At 43.8% G+C, this 25348-nt stretch overlaps 1 protein-coding gene and 1 long non-coding RNA gene across 3 annotated transcripts in view; both read right to left on the bottom strand.

Annotated features, from left to right (window-relative positions):
* The window catches only part of DHX8 (DEAH-box helicase 8), a 28098-nt gene extending 15626 nt beyond the window's left edge, over positions 1-12472 (bottom strand). The window contains exons 1-11 of the mRNA XM_005907660.3: positions 12214-12472; positions 8044-8129; positions 7457-7529; positions 7004-7089; positions 5800-5909; positions 5063-5422; positions 4618-4762; positions 4321-4524; positions 3576-3663; positions 1326-1423; positions 227-374 (exon numbers count right to left, since the gene is read on the bottom strand). Coding sequence (XP_005907722.2) covers positions 227-374; positions 1326-1423; positions 3576-3663; positions 4321-4524; positions 4618-4762; positions 5063-5422; positions 5800-5909; positions 7004-7089; positions 7457-7529; positions 8044-8129; positions 12214-12361 — 1546 coding nt within the window. The 5' untranslated portion in view covers positions 12362-12472. The remainder of the gene's footprint in view (positions 1-226; positions 375-1325; positions 1424-3575; positions 3664-4320; positions 4525-4617; positions 4763-5062; positions 5423-5799; positions 5910-7003; positions 7090-7456; positions 7530-8043; positions 8130-12213) is intronic.
* Positions 12473-14291: 1819 nt separating this feature from the next.
* Positions 14292-25348, bottom strand: part of LOC138992119 (uncharacterized) — a 37501-nt gene continuing 26444 nt past the window's right edge. For both annotated transcript variants that reach the window (XR_011468007.1, XR_011468008.1), the window contains one exon: positions 14292-15881. This is a non-coding gene — a long non-coding RNA (uncharacterized lncRNA). The remainder of the gene's footprint in view (positions 15882-25348) is intronic.

Raw genomic sequence — 25348 nt, 5'->3', positions numbered from 1 at the left:
AGAATAAAAATTTTTAAGTTATTCAAAAGAAAACAGCCATCTAATGATTTGACCACAGTTACAAAAACATTAAAAAAAAAAAACATGCTCTAACTGAAGGGAAAAACTGAATCACCCAAGTCAAGGCTAAATCTTCAGTTACGTGATGGCAGTGTCCTCTCCCTATATATTTGAAGGTTCAGATTATTTTTTAAGTCCACATACCCACCCACCCCCAGAGTCCTACCATCAGGCAGAGGATCAACCCAATGTTTGTTGAGTCCCATGGGAATAGAATCCATCTCGGCTTCCCGCTGTGCTTGCTTAAGTTCCCGCCTTTCTTTGGCCAAGGCACTCTGCATCATTGCTGCTTGGGAGAGGGAGCCATCTGGATTCTAGTGCAACAGAGGACAATGCAACAGGAGAATGGGATCTCAGCATGCACTGAATATCCAGGAAATAAAATGTAGTTGTTAAGCCACTCAAATCTAAAAAAGAGACTCACCCAGAAGAAACTTCATATTAACATATTAGACTTCATGAAAGAAGTGGATCAACTGTACCATATTCAAAGAACATGAACAAGAACAGTGATAAATCACTGAAAGAATTGGGGATTTTTGGCTTGAAGATGAGAACCCCAAGAGAAAAGCCATATTCTTGTGTATGATCCTGAGAACTAAAATTAAGACTAATGTAGATGCCTCAATAAGACATATTTAGTTCTATCTAAAGAAGTCTACCGATCAGATCTATCTGGGGATGCAATGGGTCTCCTCAAGACCTGGTGAGTTCCCTGTCACCAACACTGTCAAGCAGACATGAGAAGACCATGCGAGATGAACTGCAGAGGATATATGGTTGGATTATAAGCAACAGTTGGGCCTTTAAGATACCTTCTTCCAAACCCCAAATTTTATCATAACAATTCCATGAATTCTCTTCACAGCTCTACCCTATACAACATCTAGTGCTATAGCTTTCTACTAGGAACCCCAATTGGTCAAGTGATCCATTAACAATTGCCCTTGAACCGGTAAGGTGATGACTCAAGCCCTAAAGCCTGGACAAAGGCAGTGATGATAGATCCAGCACTTGTATTTATCTCTGCTTCCTCCCAAAACACATTAAAATGAGACTGTAAGAATTTAAAAGGCAAAAACAACAAAGTCAAGTCAATCTTCCTCTATATAAAAAACATTCTAGACCCCAACCAACAGTCACTACTGCCTCCTGTGGCCTGAGTTCTGCTTACTCAGATCTAGTAACCTGCTCTGAAAAACTGAACCGTTACAGGAAAAGCAGTTCACTTGCCACATCCAGGTTAGAGTCCCAGTGTTTCTCACCTTAACGATTTTGATAGGGCTCATGTCCATGCTTTGTTTGGTGTGCCCTCTCAGGAATGGAGGCTCTTCCTCAACCAGCTCAATCTCAAGGTCCTCATCTGGAAATCCCCCAAAAGAAGAATTAGCCAGAAACAAAAGACATAAACGACGAATCGTTCTCACATAAACCATTAATTTCCACAGGCATCAGCAATCTTTATCAAAGATAGCTCCCAAGGTCAAAACTCTAATGTGGGTGACTGTCTACCCTGCCCACCTGCCATTTCGAAGGCATTTGTGCTCCTGCCTAAGAACGGATCAGAGCTTCTTTCAAAAGAAGTTAAGCCTGTGGAAAAGTGTTGTCTGATATTCTAAATGGTACTAAAGCATTTGCCATTCACTTCATGTGGAATAACAGCTCTTAGCCCAGAACAGATGGGGGGTTGGGGGGAGTTTAGTTGGATAACATCAAATGTTGGCAAGGATGTAGAGCAACAGAAACTCACTCACACTTATAGTAGTAGTGTAAATTAGTACAAAAACTTTAGGAAACAATGGGGACTGCCTGGTAAAGTTGAACACACACATGTCCTGCTATCTAGTAATTCTCCTCCTACATATTCAGGAAAAACAGACAGTCTTGCACACGTGCATTAAGAGACAAGTACAGGAATTTCATAATAGAACTTTTCATAAAGGCAAACAAAAAAACCCCAGAAAACAACCCATATGCCCATCAAAAGTAAAATGGATAAATTATGACAAATTTATATACAGAAAATCTCTACAGCAGTGAAAACGAATGAAATTTAACTATAAAAATCAACATAGATATTATACTGAAAGAATAATGGTGACTCAAGAAAAAAAAAGGAAGTTCAAAAACAAACTAAACAATACAGTGTTTAGGGACAGACAGGTGGTAAGATGCTAAAAAACCAGGAAATAAGGTAAAATTCAGGATGGTGATTACCCAGAAGAGGAAGGAGAAAGGTCTAATTAGAGCGAGCATGTAAGGGCTTCAAAGGTGCTGATAAAGTTCTACTCTTATGGCAGAAAGTGAAGAACTGAAGAACCTCTTGATCAAAGTGAAAGAGGAGAGTGAAAAAGTTGGCTTAAAGCTCAACACTCAGAAAACTAAGATCATGGCATCCGGTCCCATCACTTCATGGCAAATAGATAGGGAAACAGTGAAAACAGTGTCAGACTTTATTTTTGGGGGCTCCAAAATCACTGCAGATGGTGTTTGCAGCCATGAAATTAAAACACACTTACTCCTTGGAAGGAAAGTTATGACCAACCTAGATAGCATATTGAAAAGCAGAGACATTACTTTGCCAACAAAGGTCCATCTAGGCAAGGCTATGGTTTTTCCAATAGTCACATAAGGATGTGAGAGTTGGACTATAGAGAAAGCTGAGTGCAAAAGAATTGATGCTTTTGAACTGTGGTGCTGGAGAAGACTCTTGAGAGTCCCTCGGAGTCTCAAGGAGATCCAACCAATCCATCCTAAAGGAGATCAGTCCTGGGTGTTCATTGGAAGGACTGATGCTGAAGCTGAAACTCCAATACTTTGGCCACCTGAAGCGAAGAGCTGACTCATTTGAAAAGACCGTGATGCTGGGAAAGACTGAAGGCGGGAGGAAGAAGGGGACGACAGAGGATGAGATGGTTGGATGGCATCACTGACTCAATGAACATGAGTTTCAGTAAACTCCAGGAGTTGGTGATGGACAGGGAGGCCTGGCGTGCTGCAGTTCATGGGGTCGCAAAGAGTCGGACACGACTGAGCGACTGAACTGAACTGAATTGGGTGGTGGGTACACAGGTTTTCATTTGTTATTGTTATATAAACCATATACACTTTATTAAGGAATTTACTTCACAATTTAAAAAAAACCTGCCAATGGGCTAAGCTTAAAATTTGTTTCCATGGCAACTCAGAGGTAATCTAGGTGGATCCAAGGTTTAGAGAACAATTACTAAAAATATGAGATCAAATTCACTCCCCAAAATACTAGAACTTCTTGTATCTTAAAAACTGATTGTAAGCACCTTATATCCTAAAAACAAACATTTATCAGAAAAATAAGGTTTTTTTTGCCTCTATCATGAAAGGACCCTTGTTCTTTGAGAGAAGAGCTGTGAGACCCATGAAACAGATGAGTTTAACCACTGGTTTGTATAAACTACAAATAAACCCTATCCACGGCTGAACTTGCCAACTGTCCTCCCAATCCATCATCCTGGCCCATCCGAGTGCCCGGTTACCTTCTTCATCATCCACTTTAGGGAGAATGCCAGTCTCTTCATCGAAGTCTGGGAACTCTTCCTTGGAAAGGACATTGGCAGCAATCATCTAGCCAAAGGATAAAAGGAAACATTTGTCGCCTACTAGATCAACACTCTTCTTTTGACTTTATACAAAGACTTCATGTAGGAAACCAAGGTTTTTTCCTCTGCTGACCCAAGACTGCAGGGCCTCAAACACCATATATCCTACCCGTGGGGGCACAACATCATGCCCAAAAGCACAGCTCAAGAGTCGCATTCCCAGGACATGTTATCTGCTGACTCCATAGTACTCTGCACATTCCATATTATGTAGAAGGTAAACCTTCCCAGTTATTTGCTTCAATTTGTCTCCTCCACTGGACTTGGAGGTCCTTAAGGGTAGGAACCATGATACATTTATCCTCATAGCCCTAATTTTCGCACAGTGGCCTGCCACACTGGGGTTTTGATGTTTACCGACAAATAATGAAAACGAGAACGATCACTCAAACAGCACTTACCACATGCAGGCACTAATCTAAGAACGTCACTTCTACTAACTCATTTAATCCCCACAATACCAACACTGGCCCTGTTTTACAGATGGGGGCTCTGAGGCACAAAGAGGTAGTATAACTTGGCTCAGGATGATAAGCTGAGTGGTCTGAAGTCCAGGGTCCACACTCATAACCATCATGCTACCCCCTGAATGACTGTGGCCATAAAAGCAAAGGGCCCCAACCTGCTTGATCTCCCACTTCTCTGGGTCAGAGATGCGGGTAAGGCGCTTGCGCTCTAGTGAGTCATCCTCTACTTCAGGGGCACTGACGAGGGACAGGTGGGTGGGCCTGTCCGGATTCCTCATAGAGGTCTCCTCGTTGGTCTCCCCGACAAGATTCCGCCGTCGATTTGGGTTTAGATCTTCTCCAGTCTCTTGATCCACATCCTAAGGCACAAAAACAAGGGAGAGAGTTTACTTTCCGTTCTCTTATGCCTCCTTGACCATCAGATGTGGAAACCAGCTGCATATCTCACCTACCTTCATGCTCAAGCTGGTTTTGGTCCCAGTGAAGGACAGCACTTTGACCTTGACCCTCTGGCCTTTGCTCACCACGTCAGCCACATTGGCCACACGGCCTTCCCGCCGGAGCTCAGAGATGTGCACCAGGCCTTCCCACCGCTTCCTGAGGGAGTCAGACACATCAGGAACAAGAGCAAAGTTCCAAGAAACCAGCCAAACAATAAACTAGAATTACCACCTTCCCAAAGAAAAAGTTGGGGGCAAGGGTGGAGGTGGGGGGGCAACAAATTCTCATCTGTGTCAACTAGCAAAAGGGTGGATCTCCTGAAGTCAGAGGAAGGAATAAATGGCTCTATGACATTTCAAATAAAAGGTCAACTTCTAACAGCCTGACACAGTCACTTTTTAAAATATGAAAATCCCCAGTGATAAAAGAAATTCTGGCCTTTGCTAGCGTCATTACCTCAGTCCCTCCAGCTGCACAAAACATCCAAACTGCATGATGCTGGTGACCTTGCCGTTGTAAATGTCCCCGATGGCGGGCTCTTCTGGGGGAGGGCGGTCCACATGCTTATCTCGCCATCTGTCCAGATTCCGATCCCCATACTTGTCTCGGTCTTTCCGATCTCTGGGGGGACTCTGACTTCTGCTCCTGGACCGGTATCTAGACTTCCCCTTATTCCTGTCCCGGGTCCGGGAACGCGATCGAGAGCGGGACCGGTGTCTCCGCTTATGGTCTCTATCACGTTCTCGTTCTCGCTCGCGGTCACGGTCTCGCTCTCGCTCTCGGCTCCGGCTGCGCTTCTTTTTCTTGGCCTTGTCCCTAGCAACAAACACTTGTTTGAAAAACAAAACCAGCCCAATTCCATCCTCGCCTTCCCAAGCACCTAACACAGTGCCGTGCATATGGAAGGTACCCACTAAATGCTGAACTGGAGTTTCAGTAACTATGACTGACATCGCTGCAGGCCAATAACAGAGGAGACCGCAAACGTATTCAGCCCTCTTTCAACCCAGATTTCTATCTTCTGAACATCTCAGCACTTGCTGCCCAAACACTCTCACTCTCTGAAAACAGATCCAGCAGTATGGTACGTGGCCAGTCTAGATTCTGTAAACTTGCCCAGTTTTGCTTGCTGGTCCACAATTCAACTATCACTATATCCTAAACTTGCAAAGGATAGGACGTGAGGGACAAACCGGTGCTCGGTGTCTCTGTGCTTCTCCTGGCCTGCTGCACTGGGCATCAAGGCCTCCAGTTCTTTCAGGACATCCACAGCGACTTTCACGTCATCCTCGTCCAGCATGGTCTACAGAGACAGAGGCAGCCACGTCAGGAGAAAAGGGGACAAGAAAAGTCCGCTCTCAAGAATCTGTACTTCAGGGTCATCTGCAAATCTAACAGTCCCTACAGTTCTGACCACTAATGTGAGGGAAGCAGAGAAGGCAGAGATTTCCAACACAATTTGAGACAGAGGGAGAAGGAATGAGCAAAGGCTCCTGGAAGTCATTTCCACACTTGGCAAATCCCTGTTGTCCTTAATACAAACCTTATGGTGGCAATTAGGTACCATCCCTCCCATGAAAGCATGCAAGTGGTGATTATGAACAGAAAATAGACGTCAGAATTTTTACACAGCACTCTCCCTCTACACTCCCTTCTCTCTTTCACCTCTTTATTTTTCGCCACAGTTCTCATCGCTCTCAGCTATACCATCTACTTACTTGGGTATTGCCCGTCTCCTCCCCACTAGAGAAGTTTGCATGTTCATTCCCTGCCCCAGTACAGGATGTAACGTCCAAGAGGGCAGACACTCTAGTCTGTTTTGTTCACCACTGTACCCTGATAGTTATAATAGCTTGGCATATAGTAGGTACTAGTGAAATCAAAAAATCAAAACACTTTGAATCTGCCTCCCAAAGCAGGAGATGCAGGTTTGATCCCTGGGTCAGGGTAGATCCCCTGGAGTAGGCAAGCTGCTCCAGTATTCTTGCCTGGAAAATTCCATGGATAGAGGAGTCTGGTGGGTTACAGTCCACGGGGTCGAAAAGAGCCAGATACGACTGAACACATACACACAATATGTAACAAAGAAAAAAACCTAATTTTGCACAACAGGCAGTTGTATCAGAACTTTATGTTATTTCATACCTATTCCATATCCCTTAATTATTGCTTCCCAAAATTCCCAATCTCATTTCCCTGGAATATCATTCTCTGAACCCTTTAACACTACTCTACACATAGTACGTGCTCAGGGAGTGGCCAGACACTTTTACTTTGAAAAATACTAATACACTACAGTGAAGGCAAACTTAAAATTAATAACTAATGAAACAGAGAAAAGGGGTGAGGTGGGGGGACATGTAGCTGCAGTAGACAAGCTCAAAATGGTATCAGTACCCGAACAGAAGGGTTGTCTGGCTGGCAAAGGACTGGGAAGAGTTCCTTCAGCTTTTCTTTTTCAGTTTTGGGCTTAACAACTGGATCTTAATTCATTAAAATCATGAAAGGGTAAAAAAAAAAAAAAAGACATAATTAATATTCTCAGAGATTAACAAAAGAACTTCAACATTAGATTTGCATCAAACTAAAAACATTTTTCTACATATTACTCTTATACATTACTATAAACATAATTCAACTTCCTAAAAAAAAAAATACTGATTACAAAACCCTCAACAACAATACTGGCAGTGGGATGGGGAGTGTGATTCAGTATGCATTTGACTGGTTATGTCTTATTACTTTAATCTACTTGTTCAGCAGCTGCAGCAAGGTAAACAAATGCAATTTACAGGATGCTCACAACCTAAACCATACTGGAGACAAAGCTTGGCTAGAAGCCCTGCTCACCTTTGCTAGTAGAAGGCTTTGCTGGAGGCCGCATGGTTTGTATGAGACGCAGCAAGTTACTAATGAGTGAATCCTTTGAAAAGAAACAGAACAAAGATTGTTAGCTCCTGGATCAGTGCTTAAAAATACTAAGAAAAGGGCTGTCCTTTAGAAAGAGTGGTAATGCACCTGAATTTAACTAACTGGGACAAATAAAGCAGAGCGTCAACCTGATGTGGCCTGAACCTAGTAACATACCTCAGAGAAAACTGATATTTATGACTCTTTGCAGGCATGCAACTTAGTTCCCTTCAACTATTTTATTTCCCATGGTTTAGAACTACCTTTCACACCTAGACTGTTTTTGACTTCCTGATTCATAGAACAAGAATGTAAGCACCCATAAAGACTTAATAATGGAAATTCTGCCCCATTTTCCTAGAAAGATGTCACAGGCAGTTCACAGGTTATATTCACAGGTTATATCACCACTGTTTAGTGGCATGAAAACATCACGTACTTAATGGTTCACTTTATTGGCATGTACTATCAAAATTTAAATCCAACAGTGATATTAAACCAAAACAGGGATCTCTATGTACACATACCGTGAATTCTGCACCATTTTTGACCAGCGAAGCCTTGAAAGTATCAAAGGTGGTATTTTTCTCAGCAAGACTTATCACAAATTCAGCTGCAAATGAGAAAAGGGATTAAAACCAGGAAAATGGAGACTTGAGGAAGAAATCAGTTTCAAGTATGTTAAAAATAAAACCAGTTTGGTTATCCAACAGTCTTCAGTCTTCATAAAAACCGAAAAGCACCATTCAGTAAGAGTAGAGAAAGAATTTAGATTACCAAGATTATCCATGTATGGTCTAGTTAATCTTCACAAATAAAAAGAAGACATGGATCACCAGGCCTTTGAGTGCATTTGAGAGAGGAAGACCTCCTTGTCACAGATCATAGTGCTCTTCATTAAAACTGCTGCTGCTGCTAAGTCGCTTCAGTCGTGTCCGACTCTGTGCAACCCCATAGACGGAAGCCCACCAGGCTCCCCCGTCCCTGGGATTCTCCAGGCAAGAATACTGGAGTGGGTCGCCATTTCCTTCTCCAACGCATGAAAGTGAAGTTGCTCAGTCACGTCCGACTCTTAGCGACCCCATGGACTGCAGCCTACCAGGCTCCGCCATCCATGGAATTCTCCAGGCAAGAACACTGGAGTGGGGTGTCATCGCCTTCTCCAATGCGTGAAAGGGAAAAGTGAAAGTGAAGTCGCTCAGTCGTGTCTGACTCTTAGCAACCCCATGGACTGCAGCCCACCAGGCTCCTCCGTCCATGGGATTTTCCAGGCAAGAGCACTGGAGTGGGGTGCCATCGCCTTCTCCGCTTCGTGAAACTACTAGGTATGTATTCCGCCATACAGATTCTAGAGGCAAGCACGTCCAAGGTCATGAGCCAATGCACTTGTGCACAGGCATGCACACATGGACACAACAGGATGCTTTCTACAGTTTCTGAAAGGACTCACACGATCTATAATATATATGAGGTCCAGGCAGCCACTGGGTGGTACAATATCCAAGTTGGTGAAAGACTCACTTGCTCCCCACTCCCAAATTTCACAAACCCTCCTAGTTCTCAAAATTTCCAATATTAGAACTATTAATTAAGAGACTTGCAGGAGAAAAGTGCATTTTATGACAGATTGAGAAAATTGCCTCAACTTCTAATGATTTCAGTTGGACTTTTTTTTTTGGTCATGCCATATGGCTTTCAAGATCTTAGTTCCCCAACCAGGGATTGAACCCAGGTCCTAGGCAAGAAAAGAATGGAGACCTAACCACTGGACCATCAGGCAATTCCCTTCATTTGGATTTTAATCCTAAAAAATAATAATGAAAACATGGAAGACTTGGATAACCAACTTATAAACTAGTACCACACACCGTTTCCATGCTGAAATTTGCCTTTACCTTTTTTATGATGTTAAGTGAAAGCCAGATGCCATCAGGTTTTCTATCAAAAATGAATCAGTAATTAAAAACAACCTCATTGTTGAAACAGAGAAGGCAATGGCAACCCACTCCAGTACTCTTGCCTAGAAAATCCCATGGACGGAGGAGCCTGGTAGGCTACAGTCCATGGGGTCGCAAAGAGTCAGACACGACTGAGCGACCTCACTTTCACTTTTCACTTTCATGCACTGGAGAAGGAAATGGCAGCCCACTCCAGTGTTCTTGCCTTGAGAATCCCAGGGACGGGGGAGCCTGGTGGGCTGCCATCTATGGGGTTACACAGAGTCGGACATGACTAAAGCGACTTAGCAGCAGCAGCAGCATTGTTGAAAACAGGAAAAATAATGACATTGATTTAAATGATAATACATCAAGGTCAAAATAAAAAAATTAAGTCAACAAGTAAAATACACAAGAAATAAATATATAACTTTCTGTTATTAAAACCAACTCTGGCAGTTTAGCTTTTTTGTTACTAAAACCAACTCTGGCAATCACACTTTTCCAATATTACTATTTTTAATGTTACTGGTTCCGTAAATCTGTGTTTAACAGTGTATAAATTTATCACAGTATAAATACTGTGATTTATAAGAAGAAACACATATTTGGTTTCTATCCCTGGCGTGGAGCTCCTAAACCCTTGGAATTTCCTAAACGCAGAGAATAAGTTATTATTTACTTTTCTGAGATAACCTTAGGAAAACCCCTAGGTAACTAGGATGAGGGTTAGTTGTCAAGGAAACCAATCAAGAGATTAGAGGGCTGGAACTTTCAGCCCTACCCTGATCTCTGGAAGGGGAGAGAGGCTGGAGATTGAGTTCAGTCATCAATGGTTGGATGGGATCACTCATCCATGGACATGAGTTTGAGCAAACTCTGGGAGACAGTGAAGGATGGGGAAGCCTGGCATGCTGCAGTCCATGGGGTTGCAAAGAGTCAGACATGACTTAGCAACTGAACATCATCATCAATGGCCAATGATTTAATCAGTTGTGCCTATACAATGAGAGCTGTGCCTATATAATACATGAGTGCTCATACAATGAGGCCTCCATAAATATCCAGAGAGGTTTGGAGAGTTTCCAGATTGGTGAATGCATGGAGGTTCAGGGAGAGTGGGGCACTCAGAGAGCATGGGAGCTCCTCTCTCCTTGTTACATACCTTCCATTTAGCTGTTACATCCTTTTATAATAAATCAGTTAGTAAAATGTGTCTCTGAGTTCTGTGAGGCGCTCTAATAAATTAATCAAACCCAAGGAGGGGGTCATTGAAACCTCCAATCTATAGCAGGTGACAAACCGGACTTGCAAGTGGCCTATGAAGGTGGAGGTGGGGCAGTTTTGGTCTCAAGAACTTTCTGTTTCCTCTAAAAAGAGCTAAGGCATTAGTACTCTGTAGTTTAAAAGAGAGAGGGAAACAATGTAAGCCCACTGAGGGAATCTATCTTGTACTCTACTGTATTCCTAATCCCCCAACTCAATGAACATTTGCTGAATGAAGGAACATATTACCCAGAGAGATAGCAACCTGACCAGTCTATCACCTCATTATCAAAAAAAGAGTAAACTGAGAAAAAATTACACAAGATAGGCACATCCTGATGACAAGCAAGAGAAAAGTGAACTAAAATACGCAGGTGCTACATGGTAACCCTGTGAAGAACACAGTATCATCCCTATTTCACAGATAAGAAAAACAGCTGCAAAGAAATTATGTATCTTACCCTAGATCATACTTCTAACCTCCCTGACCCCCTTCCTCATGTATGTGTCTGTTTCTTCCATCTCTTCAACTGATGACTTTCTCTTCATTTAGAAAACAGAACTGTCAAATGGGAACTCTCTCCCTCATCTCCCTACCACCTATCCCTAAACCCACCTGCATTTAAAATCACATTTTGCCCTCCTTCCAGTTAAAATGAAGCATCCCTGTGCCTATCAAGTCAATTCCTCCACCCATGCCCTAGACCCTACCCATCCCTCTGCCTCCAGGAGGATTCCACCTGCCTGCAGCCTGGGCTGTGGGGCCCTAGTCTTTTCCATTTCCTCAGTTTGTATTCGCCCCACGTGCATTTTGTCCCAAGACGTCTAATGTTTGAGAGACACTATACATTGGTGCTTCAGAGACAGTATAAGCATGAATGGTTAAGAGCACAGTTAAAGTTACAGACTTGGATTCCAGACCAAGCTCACCTCACATTTTGATATGTGATCTTGAAGGCGGGGGGTTACTTAATTACTCAGAGCCTTGTTTTCGCAATCTATAAACAGAAAATACTATCTCACAGGATGGTATGAAGAGCAAATAAGACAAAGTAAAACACTAAGCATAATATCTGGCACGTAGTGGGAACTCAGTAAGTAGCTGCCATGAAAAACATCATCACCATCATCATCATGTGACTCTGCGTTGCTGCTGTTAACGCTGTTTAATTATCTGGGGCTGGGGGGGGAGTGCTGAGGCGGGGGGAGTGCTGAGGGGGGGGGGGCGGCTGAGGGGGCTGGGGGGCGGGTGGGGAAAGCAGGGGGGCAGAGGGGGAGGCAAGCAGCGACGGCCGCTCCGGGTTTCACTGACAGTTCTGGGAAAAGCGTTCTAACAGCTCGGCCTGGAGAATTCTCAAGAGGAGGCCACGGCCGCAAGTGCCCTGGGCCAAGTCTCTGTGACAGACACACACACACTCGGCCCATCAATCCCCCTTCTCCTTCCGCTTTCCTCGAGCCCAAACCCAGAGGCCACACGGACCTCCGCAGACTCACCCAAATCCTTGTCGTTGATACCTAAGTGATTATCCAGCTCGGTGCAAACCTTTGACACCAAAGACAGATACTCGAGTTTGGCGAGTTCTTCTGCGGGGCCTAGCTCTGTCCCGGGTACGGCTCCCGCCATGGCCACAGCCACCGCCATGGCTACGGCTTCCCGGGGCCCCTCACCGCGGTCCTTCGGAGCTACTCCCACTTGGCCCCCTTACTGCCGGCCCTCCGAGCTACCCCCGCCCCTGCTCCAGTTTCAACTTCCGGGTCGGCGCTCCTCTTTTGTTTACGATAAATCGAAAGCTCCAGGAACTTTTCTTGACGTAACCGGATGGACCATAGAGATCAGACAGGAAGTGCTCGAGGAAGGGACAGCTGAATGGGTTACTCAGCACGCTGACGGGCGCCCTCTATAGGTCAGCGGTCTTCTTGGCCGGCTTTCAGGCACGAAAACATACACTCGCGCTTCTGCCCTGTGTCGGCAGAGGGCGACCGTGGCCCGCGCAGGGTGAGCTGAGGAGGCGGGAGCCGCAGCCTCCTCCGGTCTCCTCCCCCCCCCCCCCCCCCCCGCCCCAGACACACCCGCCGCGTCTTCGCTTTCAGATCAGATCAGATCAGATCAGTCGCTCAGTCGTGTCCGACTCTTTGCGACCCCATGAATCGCAGCACGCCAGGCCTCCCTGTCCATCACCAACTCCCGGAGTTCACTCAGACTCACGTCCATCGAGTCAGTGATGCCATCCAGCCATCTCATCCTCTGTCGTCCCTTTCTCCTCCTGCCCCCAATCCCTCCCAGCATCAGAGTCTTTTCCAATGAATCAACTCCTCTCATGAGGTGGCCAAAGTACTGGAGTTTCAGCTTTAGCAAAATTCCTTCCAAAGAAATCCCAGGGCTGATCTCCTTCAGAATGGACTGGTTGGATCTCCTTGCAGTCCGAGGGACTCTCAAGAGTCTTCTCCAACACCACAGTTCAAAAGCATCAATTCTTCCGCGCTCAGCCTTCTTCACAGTCCAACTCTCACATCCATACATGACCACAGGAAAAACCATAGCCTTGACTAAACGAACCTTTGTTGGCAAAGTAATGTCTCTGCTTTTGAATATGCCGTCTAGGTTGGTCATAACTTTCCTTCCAAGGAGTAAGCGTCTTTTAATTTCATGGCTGCAGTCACCATCTGTAGTGATTTTGGAGCCCAGAAAAATAAAGTCTGACACTGTTTCCACTGTTTCCCCATCTATTTCCCATGAAGTGGTGGGACCGGATGCCATGATCTTCGTTTTCTGAATGTTGAGCTTTAAGCCGCGCCTGCACTTTAGAAGTCTTGAAAAAAAAAAACCAACCTGAATTCACCTCTGGAAAAGGCAAGATTGGCTTAACTGGAGACCCCTATATTCCTGGGGCGTTGCATCTGCTCGGATCATGACGATTCCAAGAGATTCTGTAACAAATCAGCAGGCAGTGGAACCTGGTGCTATCATTAACTCACTTTACAGATGAAGAAACTGATACTTCTCCTACCTACCTGAGTGACCTTAAGCTCTTGGGCCTTAGTTTTCTCGTCTGTAAACTTGGATAATATTGCTCTGACTGGGTTTAGGTGATGACCAAATGAGATAACCATACAAGGATCCTGATTCATAAACACAGTACAATGGCAGTTGCTATAATCCCAAAGCTGAGACAGTGGTCACCATCAAGTCTTTCAAGAACAGATCCCCAAAGTCTGAGGCACCAGAGAGCCACCTGGCTCCTCTCCTGTGAAAACCACTTCTCAACCTCCAGTTTTCCAGATGCTAATACCCTCAGTCCTCTCAGAACTTGTTCCCTCAAATATCAGCTGTGCTATGAACCCAAAGTCAGTAAGCTCAGGTCTCCCAGCTTCTGCTTCAGGTCCCCTTTTCCTTTGTGACAAACTATGGTGAGGAGAGGGGCTTCCCAAGTGGCTCAGTGGTAAAGAATCCGCCTGTCAAGTAGGAGACACGGATTCGATCCCTAGGTCTGGAAGATTCCCTGGATAAGGAAATGGCAACCCTCTCCAGTATTCTTGCCTGGGAAATCCCATGGACAGAGGAGTCTGGGGGGTGACTGTCCATGGCCTTGCAAAGAGTTGGACACAACTTAGCAACTAAACAGCAGCAGCAGCAACATGGTGAGGTGAGGATTTCCCACACCCCACCACACTGCATGATGAATGAGGAAACAGTAGGCACCCCCAAGTGCCTTTTGATGGCCTTCTCATCAAAAGGGAGGGAGTCAGACCCTTTTGCTTTTAGCTTCAGGGTACATTACACTACTGCATCTTTGAACTCTGTTCTTTCATAATCTCACTGTAGTTCTCGTCACTTCCGAGAGCTCCATGTTTTCAGGATCCTAAGGATCAGCACTGTACCCTCTGTGTTCTTCCCACTCCCCTTTCTCTTCCTCTGTTCCCACATGAATGGGATGGAAAATCTTGCATCTGATTCAACAAGCTCAACTTGCCAGCTTGGAGCAGGGCTTCCTGGGGCTTATTCCACTGAATTTTTTCTTTGTGCTTCTTTGCCTTTCAAAATATATATACGTTTATGTTCTGCTTTCCTCCAATATTTAACTGGATGGGGAGAAGAAAACATGGAGTTTGTTTTGTTTTAAAAGTTCTGAGGGAAAAAAGGCTATAGAACCATAATATGTAGTAGTGGTAACAGTACTATAAGAAAACTACAAAAACTTTTTTAATTTGGCGGGGGGGGCGGTAATAATTGAACACACATCTCCATAGTAAATAGTAACAACAAAACATTGATTTAATTGTGTATGCCATTAAGTACAAATTTTCAGAAGTCAAAGTTTTTTGTGCAATACACATATACCCTATAATACCAAGGGATGCTTTTTGAAGCCAGAGGAGAACATTAAGTGCATAGCTACTGATAAATTGATAGCCCAAACACACATGCATGTGGAATCTTCCTCCCTCTTCCCATGAAAGACACTGAACCAAATGTAGTATAAAAGTAACTTCACAGCAGGGAGGGGAAAATTGAGAGATTGGGATTGACATATACACACTATTATATATAAAACAGATAACTAGTAAGGGCCTACTATATAGGGAAAAGACTCTAAAAACTGTGGGTATATGTATGACTGATTCACTTTGCTGTACACCTGAAACTAACACAACATAGTAAATTAAAAAAAATTTTTTTTAAGTGAGTTTATTCTTACAAGGGTATATTGTATAGCACAGGAAATATAGCCAATATTTTATAACTATAAATAGAGCATAACCCTTAAAAATTATGATTGTGAATCACTATGCTGTACATCTGAAACTTACATAATAGTGTACATCAACTATACCTCAATAAAAAATAAATAAAATAATTTTTTAAGTGAATTCATTCTGGAAATTCCCTGGCAGTCCAGTGTTAGGACTTCTCGCTTTCAATGCCAAGAACCTGCGTTCAATCCCTGGTCCAGGAACAAAGATCCCTCAAGTCACACAGTGTGGCCAAAAAACAAAAGTGAATTAATTCACGTTGAATATATTTGGATATATTCTGGATCATCCTTTGAATACATTTCCAAATATTATACCAGATAAGTACTTCCCTGGCAGTCCAATGGTTAAGACTCTGTGCTTCCACTGCAGGGGTGTGGGTTCCATCTGGGAAACTAAGATCCCATGTGCTGCAGGGTGTGGCAAAAAAAAAACAAAAAGAAAGAAATATTATACCAGGTATAATTAATTGCTCATCAGTATTATATTACTTTCCTTGGACAGCCTCCATTTGGCCTGTTTAATACAGCTATTGATGGTTCCCAGTAAATAACCTGCCTTCACAAGACAATATTTATAATATTGAAACAAATAGCTTATGCTTAATCACTGCCACCACCCATCATGGATAAGAAATGACTTCCCACCCTGATCCAATAGTAACAAGGGCTTTGCTTATATGCCTATTCCTAGACTGATATATATATTCAACTCTCACCGCAATTCCCACATTATTTCTGTTTTGTCCCAGAGGCTGGTCCCAGCTGCTGGCATTGGGATAAGAACTTGGGGGTTGAGGGAAAGTAGGAAGCAGAGAAGGAAGTCTTGAGCTGCTGGGAAATGCTAGACTAGATGGGCGAGGGCAGAAGTGTGGAGTTGATAGATGGCAGGCATCCTTGCAGAAGTTGGTGAGAAAAACCACCGGACTTCCTGTCACCAAAACAAAATGGTGTTGCTGCAAACAAGACAGCCCTGACTTTTTCTGCTGGGACCTTAGGGGGAATACCTCTGCTCTGGAAGCCAAAATCAGAATGATTTGCTTGGGGCTGCCCTGGTGGCTCAGATGGTAAAAGCATCCTCCTGCAACGCAGGAGACCTGGGTTCCATCCCTGGGTTGGGAAGACCCCCTGGAGGAGGGTATGGCAACCCACTCCAGTATTCTTGCCTGGAGAATCCCCTTGGGCCAAGGAGCCTGGTGAGCTACAGTCCATGCGGTTGCAAAGAGTCAGACATGACTGAGCGACTAAGCACACACACATATAACTGCCACTCAACTGTCATTGTTATTAATGCAGTGAGACTTCAGGAAAAAATGGCACCTGCTTCATTGCTCTGTGACTTCCTTGGTGGCTCAGACAGTAAAGCATCTGCCTACAGTGCTGGAGACCTGGGTTTGATCCCTGGAGCGGGAAGATCCCCTGGAGAAGGAAATGGCAACCCACTCCAGTATTCTTGCCCGGAGACAAGAGGAGCCTGGTAGGCTACAGTCCATGGGGTCGCAAAGAGTTGGACACGACTGGGTGGCTTCACTTTCACTGCTCTACTGCGGCCTGACCTAATCAGAGAGCCTGGGAACCAACTGAAAGACATTAATGCCAGTGGCCAGAACCCTTTCATCTGAGGCCTTTGCTGAGGGACAGAAGCCCAGAGAGAGTGAAGTAGTGAAATACCCCTCTTTTTTTTCACTCTTTTCCCCCAAAATCTTCTCCAAATTTGAATCAATTCATCAATGATGTGCTGAACATCTACTTTGTGCCCAGGCACTGTGATAGGTTCTGGAAAGTATCATTAGGGATTGGAAAGGCAGTGGAAAGCCATCAAGGAAGAACTAGAATATTCTTAATGCCACACTCGTGGTTGGTGGCAGAGCTGTGTTTATTACTCCAGTCTCTGTGCTGCCTAAACAGGAGGGCAGGTGATTGGGAGACAAAAAACCAAAGCACGTCAGGTCAGCCAAGGGCAGCCGGGGGAGGGAAGGGGGCAGATGCGGCCAGGGCCACCTCACAGGACCGTTCCTCCTGTTGCAATCCTTTATTTGTCTGCCTTATCTTCCAATGCCCAAGCACAACCTCCATTTTGCCCTAAATGTCCCTGACCTTAAATTTCCCCTCTTTTCAGGCCATCAACCTGCCATCCACATAAATAATGGATGCTTTGAGCTCTAAATTCTCCAAAGTTTTATAGTATTAGGCAAAAAAAAAAAAAAAAATTCCTTCTTAACAGGCTTTTTCTTTTTTTGTCACAGTCAAGTCTCCTCCTTTCTCTCTCACTTTAAGGGCTGTCTTTAAAATGTCAAGAAAAAAAAAAAATATCAGACACCCTTAGGATGTGAACTTGTTAAGAGAATTTATTCCCCCATCTCTACCTCCTCACCCTCTGTGGGAGTGGTATGAAATTTTCACATGTTAATTTAATCATGTGAAATGTTTAAATGTTAATCATCCTTTAAGTGACCGAACTTCAGAATCTAGTGGATGTTTTGTAGACTTCATTTAGGTCGATTTTCTTTAAAAAGAAAAATTTTTAAATAATGAATATTACAAGTCTAGGAAACAAAGTGACAAGTTACACAGAGCTTTTTTTTTTTTTTTTTTTCCTCTAGTGACATTTAGCCCCCATCTCTGGGAGGAGGGTATTTCTTTACCCTCTGGTTTCTGTTTGAGGTCATTCTTTAGGAACTTAAGGCTTTCCTCAGGAGAGATACAAAAAAAAAAAAAGGCAAACCAAGAAATATGTTGATAGGAAAAGAGGAGAGAACAGAGAGGCTGGTGTTCTGTTTACAAGTCAGGGATGTAAACAGCTGTCCAGTTAGCTTGGGGCCAAAGGTCTGTGTTAATCTGTATGCTTGCCACTAACTCCAAAGAAACTGCTCCTCCGAAAACTCCATTTTTTTTCACCCAAGAAAAGAAGAGTGAATTCCCAGCGTGTCGTCCGTCCCAAGTCTGAGAGTGCCCAGCAGAAAGAGCCGTGTGGGACTCCTCCCCGGGCTCTCCAGGCCCTGAGCCTCAGAGGATCTTTGGTGGCAGCAAGAGCTGCTGCCCTGGTGCCAAAATAGATGCCTCTCCGTCCTGGGATTATAGTCATTATGGTGATTGATGCCTCCAGAGTGAAAATTAGCAATCTGGTGAGGTAACTAAAAATGAATGCATCTCTTCCTAGGGTTCACTCCACCCAGCTGAGCCACCAAATAAAACCAGCATATGGGGCAATTAGGGAGCTGGCTCTGGCTTTCAGGGCGAAGGAGAAAAGAGACAGAGTTCAGGGCCTCCAGTTCCCTGCTTGGTTCAGTAATGATCACGAATCCTAATGAGCATCCCCTTTGCCTCTCAATAGTGTTCCTAGTCTGAGACCTCCAGCCTGTGGTTTCATCTTTCCAGTAAGTTCATTTGTTCCGCACAGCAACATCTTACCCTCTTTTGTTGCAAATCGGCTGAGGGAGAGGAAAGGGAAAAGTGAGGATAAAGGTTTTTCACATGGGTTTGTGTGGGGCAAATAGTGTTTCTTCTTATTTATTTATTTTTTTTACTGTACTGCTCAGCTTGCAGGATCTTAATTCCCCGAGCAGGGGTCGAACCTGTGCTCCCTGTAGTGGAAGCTCAGAGTCCTAACCACTGAACCACCAGGGAACTACCCCCATAGATTTGCTTTTACATGACCCAGAAAGACTCTATAATATTCCATTAACTCTCAAATAGCAATGTGGGTAGAACTTGTTTGAAAGTTTTTTCAGGACACGGAGATTCCATATTGGTTGATCAACCTGTCTTACTGAGCATGTCCAGAAATCCCTGTCCTGTTTTATCCCCATGGACTTGGACTTAATGAAACGTCACTTGTGACAAGGACTGATTGGGGTCACACTATCAGCTACTTGCATATTTGGGTTTAAAGGCAATATTCAATCATGTGTACTTCTCCTGAAGTTTTAGAGTTGGCCAAGATTCAAGAGATAATGTCATCAAATCCATTCATTAAAGGCCATCATTATTTGAAATGGATTTACTCCCCTGATCTCAATACCTGAAACTCCTCTCTCTAACCCAGTGCATCCTTTCCACCACTGGACCTTCACTTAATTTTCATGGTGCCTCTAAATCTTTCATCTATCCTTGCTTCCCATCTATCAGAATTCTCTCAGTTTCACTCATATTCTCTCAAACATTTGGAAATATGCTCACAAATGTCAAGGAATCCCTCCCTTCATTGGTTTTTGCTGTCCTGATCTGCCAACCCCAAGTGGCTCCCGTCACCCTGTTTCTTCCCTCCCACACTGCTGGGTATTGCTAGAAACAGTCCCAAGGTCAAGCTTGTTCAACCCAGGAAAAATTCATAATCTTGAACTTCGCCTGGGCCGCATTAGGGCTCTTCTGGACAGTGGTTTCCCATACAACATGACTCAAGATATCTAAACTCTCCTGAAGTCCCAAACCCATACCTACCACCATCATTTTCAGAAGACTTCACCTCCTACTTATAGGGAAAAAAGAAAGCCATTCAAGACTTCCCTCCCATCCCTGCTCTCACCTCCATCTCAGAATCAGTCCACACTTTCACCTGATATTTCTTTCTGTCTCTAGGGATGTATCCTTTCTCCTCCTCAAAGCTCAAGCATCCATGATGTTCTTCATCTTGTCCCCTCCATTGACAACCTCTCTGATCTCTTGCATCCTTACCCTTTCTCTCTCCTTGTTTCTTACCTTCTTCCTACAAACATGTTCAAGTCCCCACTGTCCTAAAAATAAGAAATCTTTTCTCTATATGCTTTTGATCATCCTACTGTCTTTCTCTATCTCCTGATATAACCAGAGCTCTGAGAAATGTAAACTATATTCGGAATTCTGGTTCTCTGCCTGCCCCCTTCTCCAACTTATCCCCTCAACTCCTGGCCATTTGCTTCCACCCTCTTGAAGTTATTCATTTATGTATTCATTCATTCAACAGATGTGTATTGAGAACCCACTCTGTGTCAGTCACTGCTAAAACTCCCTGTTCACAGAATTTACCAGTTACTTCTGTCTGGGTCTCACTCTGAGATACTCTGAGTTCATTGCTCTGGGTGTGACCTGGGCATCAGGATTTTTTAAGGCTTCTTGGGTGATTCCAATGTGTAGCAAAGTTTGGGAACCACTGCCCTAATCCCCTAACACAAGATTTCTCCATCTTAACGCTATTGACCTTTTAGGCAGCAATCATTCTTTGCGGGTGGTGGGGTTTTCCTATGCACTATAGGCTGTTTAGCAGCATCCCTGATCCCCACCACTAGAAGCCAATAGCATCCTCTGCCCCTAGTCTTGACAACCAAAAATGTCCCCAGAGGTTGCCAAATGTCCCCTGAGGGGCAAAACCAACCCCAGTTGAGGCCCACTGCCCTATCTTGAGTTCTTGTCTTCCTTGACATGTGGATGGCATTGTGAAGTGAAAGTGAAAGTCGCTCAGTCGTGTCTGACTCTCTGCAACCCCATGGACTGTAGTCCATGGAATTCTCCAGGCCAGAATACTGGAGTGGCGAGCCTTTCCCTTCTTCAGGGACCTTCCCAACCCAGGGATCAAACCCAGGTTTCCCTCATTGCAGGTGGATTTTTTACCAGCTGAGCCACAAGGGAAGCCCAAGAATACTGGAGTGGGTAGTCTATCCCTTCTCCAGTGGTCTTCCCAACCCAGGAATTGAACCAGGGTCTCCTGAATTGTAGGCAGATTCTTTACCAACTGAGTTATCAGGGAAGCCCGTGTGAAGTGAGTGAGTGAGTGAAGGTCGCTCAGTTGTGTCCAACTCTTTACAACCCCATGGACTATACACTCCATGGAATTCTCCAGGCCAGAATACTGGAGTGGGTAGCCTTTCCCTTCTCCAGGGGATGTTCCCAACCTAGGGATCGAACCCAGGTCTCCTGCATTGCAGGTGGATTCTTTACCAGCTAAGCCACAAGGGAAGCCCTTGTGAAACTCCTCTTTAATTCAGCTGCCACCACAGTGCACTCTCTGATTCATTATGCAAGGATATATTGATATTTCAAACATGTTTATAGAGCAGACCTTAAAGTGGTTCATATGTCTTTTGCTCACCTCTTATTGGCTGCTTATCTACAAGAAGGACAAGCAATGTAACCTTTATTGTGAGCAGCCACACATCTAGCTAAGACTGGGATTCTGGTCCTATAGTTTATGTCTGTTTGGCCATGGCTACATAACTTGCAGGATCTTAGTTCCCAGACCAGGGATTGAACCTGGGCTGTGGCAGGGCAAATGTCAGGTCCTAACCACTAAACCACAGGTGACTCCCCTGATTCTAGTCCTATTACTTTCAGGTCCTGTCTTTTCCTCATTATCCCCCCTTCCCTGGAAGTACAGAGGTGATAATGTCGAGTCTTCTCAGACAGTGTATACAAGGTCAGGACCCTAAGGTTCCTAGAGCAAAGAGGTAGAAGCATCCTAATCTCTGACCTCTCAGAGCCACCATACCAGCCCTAGGCTCCTCTATACTGAATTATTATGTGAGGAAGAAATACACTTCTGTCTGTTTGAAATCACCATATTAGGGTGTTGCTATTATATAAGCTGAACCCATGTCCTAATCAACATGGATCCAATCAAATTCGGCTATCACTTCTGGCAACTCGCAGACCTCTATCTCCAGCCCCTGCAACTCTCAAACTCTAATCTTCTATTTCAGTTACCTATTGGAAGCTCCAGCTGGATATCCAAGTAGGATCTTAAGCTTAGCATGTTTAAAACCAAAAGCATCATTCTTTTCCCTCACGCTAACACTTCCTGCCATTTTCCCTAATGCTTCTTAAAAGACATCCAATGCTCCAGGTCATCCAGGCTCCAAATCTGGGATGCCTGCCTCACTTAGGAGCCCTCTATCCTATTAATAGCTTCCCAACAACCTTGGTTAGCGCCCCTGCGCATCTACATGTCCATATGCTTCCACCAAACCAAACCACTTGCTAATTCCCCCTCCTTAATACTCTGCTTCCAGAACTATTGCAGATTCTCTACTTACTTCTACTGAAGATCCCTACCCAGCATGCCTTTCTCATCAAAGGCATGTCTGAATCATCCCACAGAAGTCCATCCCCAAACCTTGCACGTGGTAGGCATGAAAATGTTTTTCAAGTTGAAGAGATCAAATGGTTTGCCCAAAGCCACATGGCTAGATGTTCTGCTATAAGATGGAGACAGCATTTTCAAATGATAAACTATATTTCCTTTTTTTTTTAATTGGACTGACAATGTCATGAGGACATGGACTTCTTAGAAAAAGGTAGTGATTTGAGAAATTCTAAACTGCAATTTAAGTAAGTGTTCTGCTATTCTGAGCCTTTGGCATACCATGCAGTATAATTATATCATGTGGCTGTGTCATACAAGATAAAATATAAGCATTTTATTGCAATATATAGTTTCATGGGCTAAATGTGAATCTTCATCCAAACATGCTTTAGCTTGCCTGATTCCTTAGGGGCCAAGAAGCACTTAGAATACTAAGATATTTTTCAAATTGAGCTTGCTTGAATCAAATTGAGAATCACTGTGGGATCCTCTGAAAGTTAAAAGAGAAAGTGAAGTCGTTCAGTCATGTCCAACTCTTTGTGACCCCATGGACTGTACCCTACCAGGCTCCTCCATCCATGGAATTTTCTGGGCAAGAGTACTGGAGTGGGTTGCCATTTCCTTCTCCAGGGGATCTTCCAACCCAGGGATCGAACCCGGGTCTCCTGCATTGCAGGCAGATGCTTTACCGTCTGAGCCACCAGGGAATCACTTTTAAACAAATCAGTGGATACCGTGGTCAATATTTGAGCCATGTGGCCTGCTCTCAGAATGAATGTCTATAGCCATCTTTGTTTATGTGCCCATGATTTTCCAAAGTTTTTTTTATTGAGCCATAGGAAAAAGAAAGAGATTCAGTAGGTTTTGAGTACCTACTAAATGATATAGTAGGCATATGATAGTGTGATAGGAGTATAATAATACTTTAGTCATTATCATCACAACCCCAGGAGGTAGGTAGGATCTGCAAGATACAGGGGAGTGGGGAGATGGTCAGCCAGGCCATTTGGCCAGGTCTCAAATGATAGGGCCTCCAATTTCTACTGCTTTTCAGGAGTAAATTTGAGCAGGGATGATTTAAGCCTGGAACTGTATCCTTCAACTCCGTCTAAGAGCCATATTGTCCCCAGTTGCCTTGGCTTGGTGCAGTCATTCACAGCTACCTGTAAATTTCAAGCAGGTTTGTGATCAAGACACTGACTCTCTGGCCACTTTGGAAATGATGCTCAGGTTATTAACATCCCTTCTCAAAGGAGATCTTTCTTTCTCCAGAGCACACAGAAACATGCTCTTTGGGTGTCATTCAGCTATTTCTGTAAATATAAAAGACAGACATACATTGCATATTCTTGTATATTAAAAGTTGTATATGTAGAATGATATATTATCAATGTATTTATTATAATTTGAATTCTTGATTTAAAAAACTATCCATTTAATTTTCTACATTTTACCTTTCCCTTTATTAGTTGTAAACCTGGTTTGCATAAAACAGAAAACTTTCCCATTGAATTATGTTCTTTTATGCCTACACTAGTGTTTTTTGTCTTTTTGTTAGTTATGTAATATTTATAATACTCTTCAGATCAATTTATATTTTTTAATATTCACACAGTTTCATTTACCAGTAGTGTTAGTCTCTTAGTCATGTCCAACTCTTTGCGACCCCATGGACTGTAGCCCACCAGACTCCTCTGTCCGTGGAATTTTCTATACAAGAATACTGGAGTGAGTTGCCATTCCCTTCTCCAGGTGATCTTTCCAACCCAGGGATCGAACCCTCCTGAATTGCAGGCAGATTCTTTACTATCTGAGCTGCCAGGAAAGACCTGTTCTAAAGATATTGTTTATTCATATTTTTAATTGAAGTATAGTTGATTTCCAATATCGTGTTAGTTTCAGGTGTACAGCATAATGATTCATATATATATATATGTATGTACGTATATTCTTTTTCAGGTTATTTTCCCTTATAGGTTATTATGAAATATTGAAATATTGAGTATAGTTTCCTGTGCTGTACAGTAATTCCTTGTTGGTTACCTATTTTATATTCAGTAGTGTGTATATGTTACTCCTCCTGATTCCCCCCCATATGATTTAATTAGACACTGAATTCCAGAATTTAGATCTTGCCTAGGAAACAAATTTGAGTTTAAAAGTAACTGGTTTGGGCTTCCCTGGTGACTCAGTGGGAAAGAATCCGCCTGCCATTGCAGGGGACATTGGTTCAATTCCTGGTCCAGGAAGATCCCACATACTGCAGGGCAACTAAGCCCATGTGCCACGATTACTGAGCTCATGCTCTTGAACTCAAGAGCTGCAGATATTGAGCCCATGTGCCATAACTACTGAAGCCTATGCACTCTAGAGCCTGTGTTCTTCAATAAGAGAAGCCACTGCAATGAGAAGCCCAAACACAGCAACTAGAGAGTAGCCCTCTCTCGACACAACTAGATAAAGCCCAGGGTAAGCAGCAATGAAGAACCAGAGCAGCCAAAAATAAATTAATTAATTAATTTAATTTTTAAAGTAACTGCTTTACATACTTTTGATCAGATCAGATCAGTCGCTCAGTCGCGTCCGACTCTTTGCGACCCCATGAATCGTAACATGCCAGGCCTCCCTGTCCATCACCAACTCCCGGAGTTCACTCAGACTCACGTCCATCGAGTCAGTGATGCCATCCAGCCATCTCATCCTCTGTCGTCCCCTTCTCCTCCTGCCCCCAATCCCTCCCAGCATCAGAGTCTTTTCCAATGAGTCAACTCTTCGCATGAGGTGGCCAAAGTACTGGAGTTTCAGCTTTAGCATCATTCCTTCC

Source organism: Bos mutus, chromosome 19 (assembly GCF_027580195.1).
Source record: "Bos mutus isolate GX-2022 chromosome 19, NWIPB_WYAK_1.1, whole genome shotgun sequence".
NCBI lineage: Eukaryota > Metazoa > Chordata > Mammalia > Artiodactyla > Bovidae > Bos > Bos mutus.
Note: the sequence above shows the minus strand (reverse complement) of the source record. Positions and strands in the feature narration are given on the sequence as shown.